The sequence below is a fragment of the Drosophila biarmipes genome, chromosome 3R (assembly GCF_025231255.1).
Source record: "Drosophila biarmipes strain raj3 chromosome 3R, RU_DBia_V1.1, whole genome shotgun sequence".
Taxonomy (NCBI): Eukaryota; Metazoa; Arthropoda; class Insecta; order Diptera; family Drosophilidae; genus Drosophila; species Drosophila biarmipes.
In genome coordinates, this window is record NC_066616.1 from 26,143,283 (window position 1) to 26,159,807 (window position 16,525).

A 16,525-nucleotide genomic window follows, 5' to 3' on the forward strand; every position below is an offset into this window, starting at 1 on the left:
TGATTGGTGGGGGTCAAATTAAACTCGTATTAGGTCTTCTTCCTCAAAGTTGATGAAGTCTTGGCTGCCTGAAAGTTATTTCTGCATAATTTGTCATATGCAAAGCACATATCTGAAGTAATCAAAAGCTAGCTGCATAGATACATTCGCCAGATACAATTCACAGGCGTCGAGGTGAAATGGAAAGGAGGGGCGGCGTTGGTGTTCGATTTTGTCCTTGCTCCATTATAATCCGCATTCAAAGCCCTGTTTGTGCTCTGTCCCGCATATATTTACACATAAACTCACATCCACATCCACTTCCACATCCATATGCATACATTGATCCCGAAACATATCTTCGAGATCTGAACTTTAGTTATGTGCATATTTTTGCCAGCTCAAGCGAGCGTTTGTAATACAATTTCGGTTTGTTGTCAGCTCAATTTTCAAGTTGCTTCCCCCAGCTCTCTGGCCCGCTCTCAAGTGAGTTCTGGATAGTCTACCCAGTGTATTTGGGTTTTTGTTTGTTTGTTTGCCTTGCGGTTGCTGTTATTCCCATTTTGCTGCCGTTGCCTCTGTGTATTTAAATTTTTTCCTACCCAAAACCCAACTACGCAATGGAGTTGCCAGCAGCTGGCCCTGCTCTTGGTATTGCTGCTGATGTCTCACTACGATAAGAATAAGTGAGTGTGTGCTACACTGCAAGAAACAACAAGAGCAGCCTGTGTTCTCAGAATTTGACCCACTGTATTTGCATTCCTTGCATATTTGCCCATGTGCGCAATCTAAAATGCAGATTGCCTCGGCAAACAGCCGGATGAACTTGCCTTGGCATCGAAGTATCTTTTTTAGATTTTAACTTCAATTAATTGCCATTTTTGAGGTGCTAGCTTAATAGAGATGATTTATTAGAGTATTATTCCTTATTTGTGGTTTTCAGTACATTTTGGATATTAACGTTTGTCACCCCGATTTTCCTCTCGTTCGCAGTCGAGCACATTTGTCGTCATATTTACTTTTGATTTATGCAGTGTTGTTCAAGACCTTCGTGGCCCCCATTTCCTCTCGTGTAAACATTTGCATTATGTTAAATAAACCCGAAAGTATTTCCACAATATCGAAATATTATTTGCACATCGCAAAAAACAATAACTCACATGATGGCTAAATATTTGACTTGTATTCCAAGCTAAAATTCTAGCTCTTCTGTTAGGGAAGGGTTTCGCATTTTGTGAATTTTTTCTAACTCTCCTAAATTTATTTGTATTTACTGTAGAACAATGTGTGCAAAGAAATAGTTTTAAAACAAACGAAAAATGTATCTTAATTTTATAGAAGTAAACAGTGTAGTAGTTAAAAACAAGAGGCATTTGAAAATGGTAAAAATAAATATTAAAGGTTATGATGATTTAAAACACGTGCCTTAGCAAAAATGAACAATGAACAATAGGAGTTTTTTTTTAAATAAAATATCTAATTTAAGAGATTATTTCTTCTCACCCTAAGATCAGAAGAATTCTGGTGACAGATATAACATTGTATTTTTGTTGATTAAATCAAAATTTCTTTTTTTAGAAAACATTAAAAAGGTTATTTATTTATCAACCCTCCCCTCGTTCTTGTATCTTTGCAGTTACACTGATTCGTCAAAATAGCCAACTACCAGGACCTGTTGGGCAGCCATCATCAACTGCTCATAGCCGCCACCGCCGCCGCCGCTGCAGCAGCCGCCGAACCGCCAGTGCAACTGCAACTGCAACAGCAACTGCAACTGTTGCCCGCGGGGCCGACGACACCAGCGAGCAATCCTGCAATCCAAGGCAGTCCGATCGTACCCATCAATTCGATTAGCCCGATCAATCAGATCAGCAGCGCCAACCCGAACAACAACAACCAGCAGGCGGTGTTTGAAAAAGCCATCACCATTTCGTCGATTGCGATAAAACGCAGGCCGACGCTGCCGCAGACGCCAGCAAGTGCCCCACAGGTGTTGTCGCCGTCGCCCAAGCGCCAGTGTGCCGCCGCCGTCTCCGTGCTTCCGGTGACCGTTCCCGTGCCCGTTCCGGTCTCCGTGCCGCTGCCCGTCTCCGTGCCCGTGCCCGTCTCCGTCTCGGTCAAAGGTCACCCGATCTCGCACGCCCACCAGATCGCCCACACCCATCAGATCTCCCATTCGCATCCGATCTCGCATCCGCACCACCACCAGCTGAGCTTCTCCCATCCCACGCAGTTCGCGGCCGCCGTTGCCGCCCACCACCAACAGCAGCAGCAGCAGCAACAGCAACAGCAGCAGGCTCACCAGCAGCAGGTGCAGCAACAGCAACAGGTTGCCTACGCCGTTGCCGCCTCACCGCAGTTGCAGCAACAGCAGCAGCAACAGCGACTGGCCCAGTTCAACCAGGCGGCAGCAGCAGCTCTTCTGAACCAACACTTGCAACAGCAACACCAGCAGCAACAGCAGCAGGCCCAGCAGCAATCTCTGGCCCACTACGGCGGCTATCAGCTGCACAGATACGCTCCCCAGCAGCAGCAGCAACAGCATATCCTTCTGAGCACCGCCAGCAACAACAGCAGCAGCAGCAAGCACAGCGGCAGTCAAGTAGCAACATCAGCGGCTGCGACAGTAGCAACATCCGTTGCTGCGGTCCCGACCAGCGGCGGCAGCTTGCCGGACAGTCCCGCCCACGAATCGCATTCGCACGAGTCCAACTCCGCGACCGCCTCCGCGCCGACCACGCCCTCGCCGGCAGGCAGCGTCACCAGCGCCGCCCCCACAGCAGCAGCGGCAGCAACAACAACACCGGCCACTGGCACACCAGCAACATCGGCCGTTAGCGACAGCAACAACAACGTGAACAACAGCAATAACAGCAACAACAGCCGCGACAGCAGCAGCAACAGCAACGCCATAATGGAGAATCAGATGGCTTTGGCCCCGCTGGGACTTTCGCAGAGCATGGACTCCGTGAACACGGCCAGCAACGAGGAAGAGGTGAGTGACAGCTTCCATTTCTCTAACCGAAATGTATGTCTAGAATATGTATGCCGAATAAAAGTAAAAGAACCTGGAAAGCGGATTCGAAAAAGAGTTGGCCCCAAAGCAGCGGCGAAATGCGACAAAAGTGACAGCTCGGGGAATACGGAAGCCTGCATACTGAAATATTGCATGAATTGGTGGAAAGTCGCTCAAACTTTTCTCGGGACAGCTGGAACTCTAAGTGGAGTGCTAGAATTTGGGCTAAAATTTACATTTATGTATGTAGGCAAGGTCCATGCAAATTATACCGGGGATTATCTTGGGGAAGCTGGGGTTTTAAAGTAATGCCGGTTGGAAATTTGACCGTTATGGTTCAGTTTATATACAGACTTTATTTTTCAGTATTATAAAGAAATTTTATAACTTGAACATATTTAAAAGTTTTTTATTTTAAACTCCTTAAAATGTGTGGTATATATTTTTTCCCCTGAATTAATAATCCTTCCGCTTTAGCCCGCTTGTGATTTGTAGAAATGATAGGTAGAACTGCAACTATAAATTCATTGAATGTTCATGGATGGCATTACATGTGCTCGATAGAAATCCCTTTCATTCACTCGCTTTCATTCGATTAATTTAAAGACTTTCGCCTGATTTTGAGCTGCAATAGAAAGTGTGATCGATATGTGGAGTGCTATTGCAATATACAAGCACCACCTCCTTTTAAAATCCCCTGAAATAATGGTGCGCTACATCAACTGGCAGCTCGGGCGAAAGATTTTTGTGCGGCGCCCTTTGTTTTTGGCCAAAAGGGGGGATAGCCTGCTGCTTTATGAAGCCTGCAAATAAAAGGAGGAAGGGGGAGGGGGGATGCGAGGGGCAGTGCGACGCCTCTGCACTTGTGTAAGTGGCATGTGCATCCAATGGTGGTGCTGCTGCTACTGCTGCTGCTATGTTTTGTTGTTGCTTACATTTTGATTATGCGCCTTGTCTTATGCTACACATATTTCACGCTGCTTTCCTTTCATATTTCTTCGCAGCAGCATGCCATGCGTAATCCGCGCGGCACGTGCCCAGCCACCCAACCCGCCAGACCCACCAGCCCCCCACTGAACCACCCAGCCACCCAAAACCCAGCCCCACCCCCCGTCGTTCGCCTCGCTGCACTGCCTTCATGTCAAGTGGGTACGTGGCCTTACACGCTCACAAAGGGCGTCGTTGGAGGGGGTTCGGGGTTGGGGTTTTGAAATAGGGGGTCTACTTCCACTACCACTACTACCAAGCGATGCGTTAAATTTGATTTCATCCTGGATAAAAACAAAAAAACGTTTTTGCTTTGGTTTTTCTTTTCCCATTTTCCAACTACGATTATGGATTTTTATGTGAGCGTGATTTCGTCAAATTTATTGAAGTCCTTTATCGCACAGGTTGCTTAATACTTGGCTAAAAATTAATGGAAAAGGCAAAGTTTGCTCACTCAAAGATAGTAGGGAAAAATCCATAATTTATTATATAAACTCCTTGCTGTTCTTATAAAATATGTTTAATAAATTTGCTTAAATAAGAAGCTTCCAGGAAAGAACATATCTCTTTATTTTAAAGAAACAAGAAATAGCCTTGTGTTTAGCTAAACCAATAACAAGCCATATTTAAACCAGAATTTATTTGGAAATCTCACAGATATTCTTTTACGTCTTAAGATCCGCCGCCCTACTGCTGGCATTCTCCTACGGAAATTCGCATTAAAAATGCATCAATCACTTGGCCCCACTTGCATTGCACCCCACTTTCCTTCGGTTTTTGCCCAAAATAAAAAGGCGAGCAAGATGCTGGGCGAAGGACGATAAAGCTGCACATGAAAATGAAAAATATTACTGACTAGGAGACTTAAATTAATCAAAATAAATATCAAGCCGAAAAGTAAACGAAGGCAATCTTGCTGCAGTGCGAGAGGATAAAAAGTGAAGATGGCATGGGGTTGAGAGTCGTTGACCTGAACCTGGAAAAAGAGTTGTAGATGCAATCCACCTTTGCCGTAGCCCCTGACCCCACCCCTCCGTTTGCTCTCACTCTCTGTCCTTTTCATTCACACTGCAATCTGACTTCATTTGTATTTATGAGTATTCATTCTCAGCCCAGGACATCCCACTCCTTTCGGTCCTTCACGTGTGTCGCTCGCTCTGTGTGTGAGAGCTGCATGAATTATTGATAAGTCAATTAAAAAAGTATGACAGCGGCTGATGGTTGGTAAATATTTTACGGAGACCTCAAGCCAAGGGAAGCTAGGGGAACCCGATCCCTGAGTGCTGCATCCTGGCCACGATGTTTGCTTGTCATCTGCAGGCGGCAACATATTGCTTTTCTTTCATTTAAACGTTTTATGAGCCAGGAAGCCAATTCCCCACAGCTTCACTGCGGAAAAAATCGGATTTTGATTAAGAAAAACATGCTGAAATGGGCGTGAGAAAGTCGCAAGAGTTAGCTAAGGGGTATCCTTAGTTTTAATTTAGTTGAGCTTTAGAAAATTTAAATAATTGTTGGGCTTAGAAAAATATTATTTTCATAATTTAAGTAAAGGTCCAGCTACAATTAACCTATGTTATTAAACCCAAGGACTTGGAAAGAACACATTTTCCAGTGCTTAACCGAGCAGTACGATTTTTGGAATTTATTTTTAAAGCTGGGAAAAGAGTGCTGCCCAAGAGTCCTGAAACTGATGCAAAGTGGCGGACTTCTGGGGCCATCGAGCAGTCAAGTGTGCGCAACCTGCCATATAAAAGTGTGTGCGATGCAATCGAGTGACCCCTGGTCCCCAGATCCCCGCCAGAATCCACCCACTTGCCCCCCGACTCCACCCCGCTCCTCCAACTGCACCAACAAGTTTGTGGCAGCACGTTTCTGCTTTGTTTAAATGCAAAATGTGAGAATATATAAAATAAACTTAATAGAACTTGTCACAGATGTCCTTTGGCCCTGGTTGCCAGGGTTGACATCACATCCTGCCCAAAGTTGCGCACAATTAAACTTTTAACTTTTTGCCAGTTTGCTGAAGGAATTCCCCCCTTCACACCCCCTCTACCCTTCCCTTTCTTCTGCCACTTTTTATGCACATTCCACATTTTTGTCATGTGCACTCAACGGAAATTGCCATGAGCCAAAATGGTAGCTGCCTCTGCTTCCATTTCCCCCTACTGCCTGCTTCCTACTACCAACATTTCCCCCATTTCCACTCCCCTGACAGTTTGTAGTTTTCCAGTTTGTTGGCATTATTTCGTTTGCTTATTTATTTGCTTGCTCGTTGTTTGTGCGCAAAATTTGCAAATAGAATAATGGCCAAAAGAATATCAAAGTTGAGAGTTTTGGCCACTAGGTGGCGCGCGTCAGACTGTCAGGCTGGCTAACGAAACAGAAGGGAAAACTTTGCAGTTTCCCTGCCGCAACTGTTGCTCACCTACAACATGGCTGTGGCTAAAAATATATGAAAAAAGAGCACCGAAACAGAAATGAGGCTACAAACGCCTGGGTGGAAAAGGGAAAGCCAATGCTTTTTGGCCCAATGAATTTGGCCAAACAATTCACGCCCCCCGTAGAAGGTCTCTTCACACTTTTACCCCGCCTCTGCACACAAAATGTCAACTGTGTGTATTTTATTTACTTATTTACATTTGCATTTTATTTGTCCTTGCTCTTGCCCAGCCCCTCGAAATGCCAACGAGTTGAGTTTTCTGATTTTTCCTATTTTTCCCTGCCTTTTTTGTTTTTGACAGGACTTTTAAGCTAACATCGATGCAGTTGGCAAATTGCTTTACGTGGTCAAATGTTTTTCGGGACCTGAACCACTTTCAAATTCCATTTCCAATCAGGTAGCATTCCCCCCTAACAATGTCCACTTTCCTTGGAGCATCTTGAGCGCCATTAGGCCAAGTCAAGTGCCAACCTTTAAGTTGGGGTTAAGCTAGAAACACTTACAAAAATTTGTATACAAAAACCGGATGATAAAAACTAAAACTAGACAATAATATAATGTGTGAAATTTGTTTAAAAAGAATCCCTGCTTTCAAAAGAGCTTAACATTTTACAGCACTTTTTCCAGTGCAGCTAAAGACTATATAAAACCAATGAAGTTGCCTTTCTGGCTGCCTGGGAACGGTGGTGGCTTAATTCAATTTGGCTAAAGACAATTTCGCGCTAAATGAAATTATTAAAAGGTTGGGACCAGCGAAAAAGAAAGGAAAGGTGTGCAAGACTCTCAAGATGTTATCGGAAATAATTTGTGTAAAACTAGAGGTGCCAACATAAAAATGAATCGAAGAGAAGGTGCACTCAACTAAAGGTCGTTGGATCTAAGAGCCAAGAAAGGAGATAGTTTAAGTTAGTTTGCAATGGTTATGGACAGCAGTTAAAGTGGCTTTAAGACCCCCGGGAGTGGATTTGACCTTTTCGAGGCAGTTTGGGAAGTGGGAAATGGGAATATGGAACGTGACTTGTGGCAGCTGTCGCTGATTAAACTTCAATTAATAAAACAAACGCCATGCAACGTCACCTCGTGTGACACTTGTGCTCTTCCTATCGGCTTGCGGTGCTCATTATGCATTTAACATGCATTAACCCACCGCCGTGTAATGCAATTAAAAATGCCAGCTGAACACATAAATTACACGCTTAAATAATGCAGAAATTAATAAGTTCTGTTCGGCCTCGCCGCCCACGACCATAATTCTTAATTACCTGTACTATATGTGCGTGTGGGTGAAAGGCCTAGGTGGCGGCGAAAGAAAAAAGAAAGTGTATAGTTGATGGGAAAAGTAAAGGGAGAAGGAAGTGCAGTCATAAACCCTGGCAAACATTGCAGGTCGGCGGAGTTTGCTTGGCCCCGCTGGGATTTTTCCTCAAATCTCCCAGCCTCATCATTAATATTCCCTTTAACGGTTTCACGAAGCGCATTTTCCCTCAGCTGCTTTTCCGATTTGACCATTTGGCGGTAGCTCTTTCGCCTTTTGTTTTCCCTGCTCATTACGTTCTGAATATCGCACCCGGGAGCCACATTTCTTGGCCCCTTAAAACTCATTAGTCGCCGCTTTGTCTCTCTCTAAACACAGCTCTTTGTCTCTGTCTCGTGTTCTTGTTTATGCGTTGCCATCAAATCGACACAACATGCAAACGCCTCATAAACGAGAATCTCCCATCAGGCCAGCCAAAAAAAGAAAATGGGAAAGAGTGCAAAAACGAGTAATTAAAGCATAATAAAAATGGATTTCGCTTTTGGCACAGAGTGGGTTTTCTTTCTGGGGAATAGGGATTTAATTGTGCTGGGTGATTCTGGCTTATTATGAGTCATTTCTGAAGAAGATACAATTATTTTAAATAATATAAGAAAATATATGGTTGTTGTCAAACTATTATTATCATTAAAAATTAGTTTTAATCCTCTAACAATTAACCATTCATAATGAAAAGTGTGGACATCCTAATATTTTTTCTAAATTTGGTCCCACCTTTTTCTAAAGAATTCGCGTTCTTAAAAAATCTGACTATGGTAAATATTATTTTCTCTTTTTTCCTTTGATCTTTTAATAGTTTTGCTAATTTTACTATTTAAGCCATTGTAATATTTTTGTATTTTTGATTTCATTTGTTTTTTTCTGAAGAAATCGGGTTTTTCAAAAATTCACCAGTGTGGTAAATTCTAGGTTTATTCCCTTTTCCCTTGACCTTTTTATGATTTTACTATTTGTATAAAATTTGCCATCCGCCTCTCTCCCTTTTTTGTGTGAAAATTCCTTTAAAATATTTTTCCTCCTTCTCCGCCCCACTTTCTGACCATCAATAAATAAGGCTGTCTGTAAACACGCATATACAAAAAATGCTGCTGACACTTGCAACAATTTCCGCTTACGGTCAGTTGACTGTGGCTGTTTCCTCTCTTCGCACGTTTTCCCACTCATTTTCCCCCGTCCCAGCGCCTTTTTGTATGCAATGCGACATCTGCCGTCTGCTGCCTTTTTTATGATTATTATAAGTTTCCTTCTTTGTTTGTGGGTGTGGGTGATGATGGTGGTGCTAGTGGGTTTCCCCCTTTTTTCGGGTGGCAAAAATTTCACTTAGCGTTTTTGTGGCTCCCTTTGTTGTTTCTTGCCGTTGCTGCTGCTGCTGCTCCTGATGTTTTGTGTTGTGTCATCATCGACACGCAAGTCAAACAAATCACCAAACAAATAAGTGCAAACGGGCATATTGGGGATGGCCGGCACAAAGGTAGTGGCCATGGCAAATGAAAAGATCCAAGCCACTGAATCGGGGAGGAACATCCCATACACCACCTCCTGCTCTTTGTAAACACAAAATCGTGACAAGGCCAAAACAACAAAGTGAATAAAAAATCGCTTCCTTTCAGCTCCGTCTTTTCTTGTTTTAGTTACAGTTTATGGTCAGGGAAAAACTCCACCATTTTCGGCCAAAAAATAAAACAAAGTAAACTCCTCCTCACCTTCAGCTGCTTATTTTTTACGTGGAATAATTGAAGTTTCATTTGAGTTGTCCCCTTTTTTTGTTGTTCTTTACCGAGGGTTGGACAAACTGTTGGCCAAGTTGGAGTTGAAACTCCTGCGGTCAATGGAAAAAAGGTTAAGCTCAATTAAATATTGATGGAGTTGGGCGGCACTTGGTGGGGGTAGAGGAAAGTGAATTCCCATCAATTGAAAATTTATAAGCTAGCTGACCATTTTGCCTTGCGGAAAATTTAATTTACACGCTGCGGTTGAATTTCGGTTGCCCTTATAAATAAGGATTTTATACTGAGGATGAGAAGGGGTTTTCTTTTGTGCGTCAATAAGAAAGGCATTGCTTTGTATTAGTAATTTAAAGGAAGTTAAAGGTGAAATGCCGTTGTAAGAATTTATATTTTATATATAACATTACACATTTCAGTTTTTGAATTTATATGGTATTTACTTAAACATTTCTTGAAAAATGTGTTATAAATTCAAGAATTGAGCTATTAATTCTAGTTTGTTTTCACAAAGGTAAAGGAGTCCCTTATAAATTGGTAAATATATTTTCGACCCTTATTTGTTTTCACTCAAATTGCAAATGTCCCAGCCAGAGTAGCCGAGAAGTGTAAAGTAAGTGATGTGGCACTAAATAAATAGAGGACCCGGACCCTATATACAACAGATTCTTCAGCAAAAACCCCCCTTCCCACCAGGCAAACGTTAATGTGTTGAACATGTTGGCGGTAATGTGCTGACAACACGCAATCAGGAAGCTCCTTTGGGGCGGAGAGGGGGATCAACATCCTCTACAGGCCAAAGACAAATGACAATGCCACATGCCACACGATTTCTTGTTACTCCTAGGCAGTCCCCTTCTCCCCCCGCTCCTTTGACTATTTGCTGGGTTTCCGCTTGAGTTCCTTGGAGAGTCGAAATTATTCTTGGACGGCGCGTGCTGTGTGTTTGATCTGTCGCACTTGGGAGGGCTTCATTAGTGGGCACAGATCACCAAAAGTGTTTGCCGTCCATCATAATTAGGCCGCTGACCGGAACATGTGTTCTTGGCCGCCCCCTCTCAACAGCAACAACCGCATCGCCGCCCCTGCCCGTCAAGCATCTGCAGTCATGCAAACATTCTGCTTTTTTCGCTATTTTATTTGGAGCTTCTCCATCAATTCATTGGCCATGCCAAAGGCCAATTCATCCAATCAAGCTCTAAAAAAATACAGAGCTTAGTCAAGAGCTGTAGTTGAATTTCAACTATGATGGGTGAACTCTAAAGAATACCACAAGGTTGTATAAATTCTTTAGAAAAGAGAAGAGATTTTTTAAATTTGTTGTATACAATTTTAGTTTTATTAAAAACGTGTGGGTAAAAAATATATATTAGTAGTAATAAAAATAGTTATTTTCTAAATAATACTTGTAAAGAATAATAGTAAGTCTTCATAAGAGAGCCACAATAAATTTGTAATGTTTTTTCTGGCTCGACTTAAAGGCTTGTACCCTGATTTTTTGGTGGAAGTGCTGCTCTTGAGTGTTTTTTTCAGTTTGCCAAACTGCATGGCGGGGTCAATCATGAAATATGAAATTTACACACCCCAATAGACACGCCCACTCCCCCCAAACGCCCCCACGCACACATACCAACAATTACCCTGCAGCTGCACTCAATCTCGCACGGAATTCTCACACGAAATTTGAGGGGTTGGCGGGTGGATGGTTTCGTGGCAGAGGCAGCCATTTGAGCGGAAACCGGAAATCAACTTTAGGGCGCCTTTTGTTTATGCGATTTTATTTTTCTCTGCACTACAACGCAAAAAACATAACAAAACAAAACAAAACAACAACACTGAACTGCACCACAGTGAAAGCAGCAAAAAAGGCGGCCAACAACAATCGGAAAAAATCATAGCGCAGCTTTAGGGGCCGCCATCATTCGGGTTTTCCGCCCACTTCTCTTTTTTTTTTGCTGTTCATATTTCCCAGCTTCATGGTCCTTATTTGCTTAGCATGTGCGATGGCTGTGGGGGAGGGGGGCGTTGCGTTAAAGCCTTGGCAGCAGAATTCTGTTTTCACACAGCTTTTGATGTTTTATGCAAGCGAAGAAAAAGAATGGCTGTCAGGTTCCCCAACGAGGGGACAAGCAAATAAAGCAAACAAAAATTTCAGAGAATAACACCAGAAGATTAAAAACGAAACTGAGGTTACCCACAGATAAATAGAACACAATGGTTATTGGGTGGTATCAGAAAGGGATAGCGCTAAGGTTTTTATAAAGAGTACGATTTTTTAAATATTAAATGCAACATTTTAAAGTCTTTATTTAAAGGTGGAAGGATAACTAAAGATTAAATTCTATTTCCCCACCATTATAAGGACACGCCTTCCTCATTTAATATATTAAAGGCAAGCCCTTGGCCACTTGCCGTACTCCCAACCCCTGGTGATTGCTCAAGATTTCCCCCCCAACTGACTGCGAAAATTGCTCCATTAAATTTCCCAAAGTGCGTAAATCATTTAGCAGCCAAGTGTTCCGTAGGTTCATTTACCTAGAACAGAAACGGTGGGCGTGGCAAGAGACTCACTCCGGGCTCCACGTTCTACGTTCCACTTTGCCACTTGGCTTGGAACTTTTGTACGCTCAACGTTGCCTTCATCTGGCGATGCAACAAAGCTGAAAAAAAACTTCACTCGAGCCGGGGCCAACAACAACAAAAAGAGCGGGTAAAAATGGTCAAAAACCATTGAAGCATGATTTTAATGGCAGTAAAAGAGTGGTAGCAGGGGTCTATCCAGGGGCGTAGGGGCAGGGGGGTATCCATGTAGCTGGGTAAGCAATTCATTTAATTTGCGTGCCACGCAAGGGTGCGAGTTTCAGTACGGCCAGGATGCACTGTAGTTGCTATCGAATTTTCATCGAAGTCATTCAATGGAAGGTATTTCTTCAAACAGTTGGAATATAACCTTTTAACAAATACTTTGTTTTTCTTAAAAATAATACAAATATATATTATATTTTTACTTAAAAATTGGTCAATTTTTTAACAGTATTTAAATCACTTCCCTATGCTATTGAGCCCACTGTACACTTACCATCCCAAAAGGATACCCGTTTGAAACCTGAAACCGGCGGAAACTCCCATGCCACACAGTCCCCGCTTCCTTTGCGTAAACATAATTTTCTTTTCCGCCTATTTACGTCACAAAAGGCGAACCAGGAGTTTCCAGAAAGGCGGCAAATAAGAAAGGAATCGCCGCTTAATTCCAAAATGTCGGTGTGCCAAAGAGCGAAAAAAGGAGTAGAAAGGCAGCCGGAATGCTGGGGCATAGAAAACATCATCGAGTTTTTTACTTCAATGGGCATTGTTGTCAATGAATGGCGAAAAACCCATTTAGAGGGCCATTGGCAATCTGTAAGGCAAAATTGTCGCCGGTCAGCATGGGCTAAGTGTGCCGGGTGCGGCATAACTGTTGATTCAGCATTTGTGGCGAAGCTTTCTATAATTTATGGATTTTCTCTGGTTCAACCTACATTAAATTAAGCTTTAATGATATGAAACTAATTTTTCCTGTTTTTTCTTATCTTTGCAGGTATGTACCCCCCATGTGGACTATCAGCTTTCGTGTATCTATTGAAATGTATCTCATACCACACGCAAGTATACAAAAATAGCATCGGTTACGCTTGGCTGACGGGAATATCAATGGAAAAACTGACTCAATCAAATGCTCATTAGCCGGCACAGAAATTTGGGTCATGAAATGTCCATTTAGCTGTGGAAAAAATCGCACACAAATTATACAGATCCCCCGCCCGCCCCTAAACATCCTCTTTAAGTGCACGATACGAAGCGAACACATATAATCCCAGCTGAAAATCAAATATGCATGGTTCATATGGCCGACTTTATATGAGGGGTTGTTTGAAAAACCCCGTGGATCGGAGGACGATGGCTCCGATAGCCGTTGGAGCGGTCAGTTGACGTGCTCTCGCGTAATTACAGTCCGAAATGTGGACGTTTCCCCCCGATTTGCCATCCACCAAAGCCTTATTTAGCTTTGCAAAATTTTCAATTGTGTGCGGGAGCCAAAGTCGCACAATGTCGCCCCCTCTAATGATGCCTTGTTGTTGTCGCAGTGTGCAATTTGGCGAAAACTAAATTGTTCTATTGTATTTAAGTTAATTACTCATACTAATGCTAATTTGTGTCTCGTACGAGTCGACAATTGTCGTGAGTGCGGCAACAGCAACAATAGATATACAGATTGCCTCCCTTGTTTGTGCTGATGATGTTGTCCCAACCTCAAGTAACTCAAAGAATTTCCTTAAAAGATAGTTTTGTAAATGGTAAACTGTGATTATAAAGGGTTTCTGAACTGTACAAAAATAAGGAACATATTTGTTTTGCACTAAACTGGTACAAAAACCATCTAGTAAACGTCCTATAGCGTACCAGACCGCACTAAAATTTCCCAGGTATAAATACTCCCAGTCCATATAGATTGCGTTCAACCTTCATGGTTCAGCGATTCCGAAAAAATAAAGATACAAAAATAGGTAGCGAAAATTTCATTGCAAAATGTCCAAATGTCTCGGCTTGATTGTTTTATTTACGACCCTCTGTTTAATGTTTTGCAAATTAGAGACAGCAATTAACAGTGGCAAGTACAGGAAGTTAATGGCATTTCGCTGCCACAGGCAGAGACAATGGAAAATGGCAAAAAGTTGTACAGAAACGAGCATGAAAAATAATAACTTTTTATGCAAAAAGGGAGAAACAATGTTTACATTCGAGTGCGGTTGAGCTGGGTGCTTTGAGGTGTTGGCTCGAGTTACACGAGCGGCTTATGCAAGTCGAGTGGCCGCAAAAAAAGCGGGGAATTGCTCAACTTATCCAGTTACTTCGGCACACACTCATCATATACCTTATTTTCGTTGGCCACGCCCACAGCCTTAGGCCTCACGCTCAAATTACCCATAACCACAATCGAATCCAATTGAATCCCATAGCCGGCCCGCCATTTGAATACCCACAACCACCCGCCATTGCATGTGGTGTAATGAGCTAATGAAATAATAAATATTAATCAGGCGCCTTTGATTTGGCTCGAAAGTTGATTGCCTTGAGAGCGATTTCGAATCTGACTACGAGTACTTACTCATCATCTCAATTGAGACAATGTTTGGGCAGAGCCTTAATTAAACGAATTAAGTGGATGGCCCTGGATGAGTGGCGTCAACTTATGACAGCCAACGATCTAGCCATCAATCAACCAGTCAAGCAATTAAACTAAACTGATCACTGAGAAATGCCTTTCAAATGTGCCTTAAAAGTATGCGTTTCGCCAATAGAAGCCCAACAAAGGCATGCGATAAAACCAAATAAATAAATTCTTTCACTTGAATTTAACCCAATTTGGCCAGCTTAAAATTGCCAAATAATTTCCATTTGAAATCAAATAAAATCAACCGCAAATCAAATACTTTTAATTGTTTTCCAGCTGAATGAAAACCTTTTGTTTGCAGTTTAAAGTTCAACAAAAAGGAGCGCACACAATGCGAACTCTCGTTCCCTAAATTTCTGGTCCACCTTGAATTGGCTTAAAAATAGGCCTGCCTTCCTTCCTTCCACTCGCTAAATTGCCTCGGCTAGCTGCTCAAAAATTCTAAACACATTTGGCATTTGTGAGATGGTGTAAAGTGGATTTGCATGGACATTTCAGCACGCTGCCTTCCCAAAAAAAAAAAACACAACTTGTTGCGAATGTGTTTCTGTTGGCGCATAATTAAATATTTCATTTGAAATCTGGCCCCCCTCTTGAGGAACTGGCAGGCTGTCATTTGGTAAACAAATTACTTTACACACTCGGCAACAGAAGGCACAGACACAGACTCCGGCAGATTGCCCAGTTTTGATAAATCTCTGCTCCGCTTCGGTTTTTCCAACCCCCTTACCCCCCGACCATCGTTTTCCACTCCAATTTTCCTTTGCCAAGCAGACGGAGCAGACACTTCCATCAAGATTATCGCGGCAATTTCATCTCATGACTGACTAGGCATCGTCTGAGAGCAAAAGTTGAGTGGCAGTTGCAACTATAAAACCAGAGGCGTAGTTTTTCTTTGATAAGAGATTTTCCGGGGCCGCTTTGGCATCTAATCAGAAAACCATTTCGGTAAATGGTCCGTTAATAGCCGTTGCGTAGAGCGAGGAAAATGCGGCTAGGGATATGAAAAGTTGTAGAAGGGACAGCTGTTGCCTAATGGCTGCGACTAAGCCGAAATTAAAGCCCAACTTTTGCCTAAGCCACTTCTTCGACTAAGCCAATTTGTCAACAGGAAGTGCGGGAGTATGTACTATATAGATGAGCAGATGAGATGGTGAAACTTTTAAGCCACCCACCACGGCGTTAGGTGGTTTAAAGTCAAACTTTAAGTCTGATGAAAACCGCTGAAGGTGCTCATTAAAAACATGTCAACTTCCCCCTCAGCACCCCTTGCTCCCGCCCCCTTTGATGTGGAGATAATTTTCTAACCAAATGTGGTTACATCATTAGCGCGTGTCTACCCCCTGGAATCCCCATATACCATATATAACATCTCCTGGCTCTGCCGGCATGCGTGTGGATGTAATAAATTTATTAGTATCTCACCCCGCCGCCTGCTGCCTCAGCAAATGATGCATGGTGGATATACCGGACCATATATCAAGGGCTGTAGGATGTTTTTTTTTTTCCTATATATCCCACAAGCCTTGAAACAAAGGCTTCCGCCCCCACCGACAGTTCCTTGAACTTGCCGTGTAAACATATTATTTAGAGGCCCTTTGGAATGGATCTTCCGCCTGAAGGATGGGCTGGTGGTGTTTGCTATATGTATATTAAAACTGACATTTTAATGAGCTCCAGCAGATTAATCTTTGTCGGCGACAGGTGTTCCACATGGTATGGGTTCATTTACTTGGTTAGCTTTGAAACTTTCGAGCAAAGAAATTCCCCTGCCTTTCGTATTCTGGCTTCTAGACAATTAAAAAGCATTTTCAGGCAATTGCAGCGCAGCCTGGGAATACGTTTTTTA

General features: G+C 42.7%; 1 protein-coding gene across 1 annotated transcript in view; it reads left to right on the forward strand.

Annotated features, from left to right (window-relative positions):
- Positions 1-1,624: 1,624 nt before the first annotated feature.
- The window catches only part of LOC108024313 (protein couch potato), a gene marked incomplete at its 5' end in the record, with an annotated part of 52,755 nt that continues 37,854 nt past the window's right edge, over positions 1,625-16,525 (forward strand). The window contains 1 exon segment of the mRNA XM_050888608.1: positions 1,625-2,974. Within this exon segment, the coding sequence (XP_050744565.1) occupies positions 1,625-2,974 (1,350 nt within the window).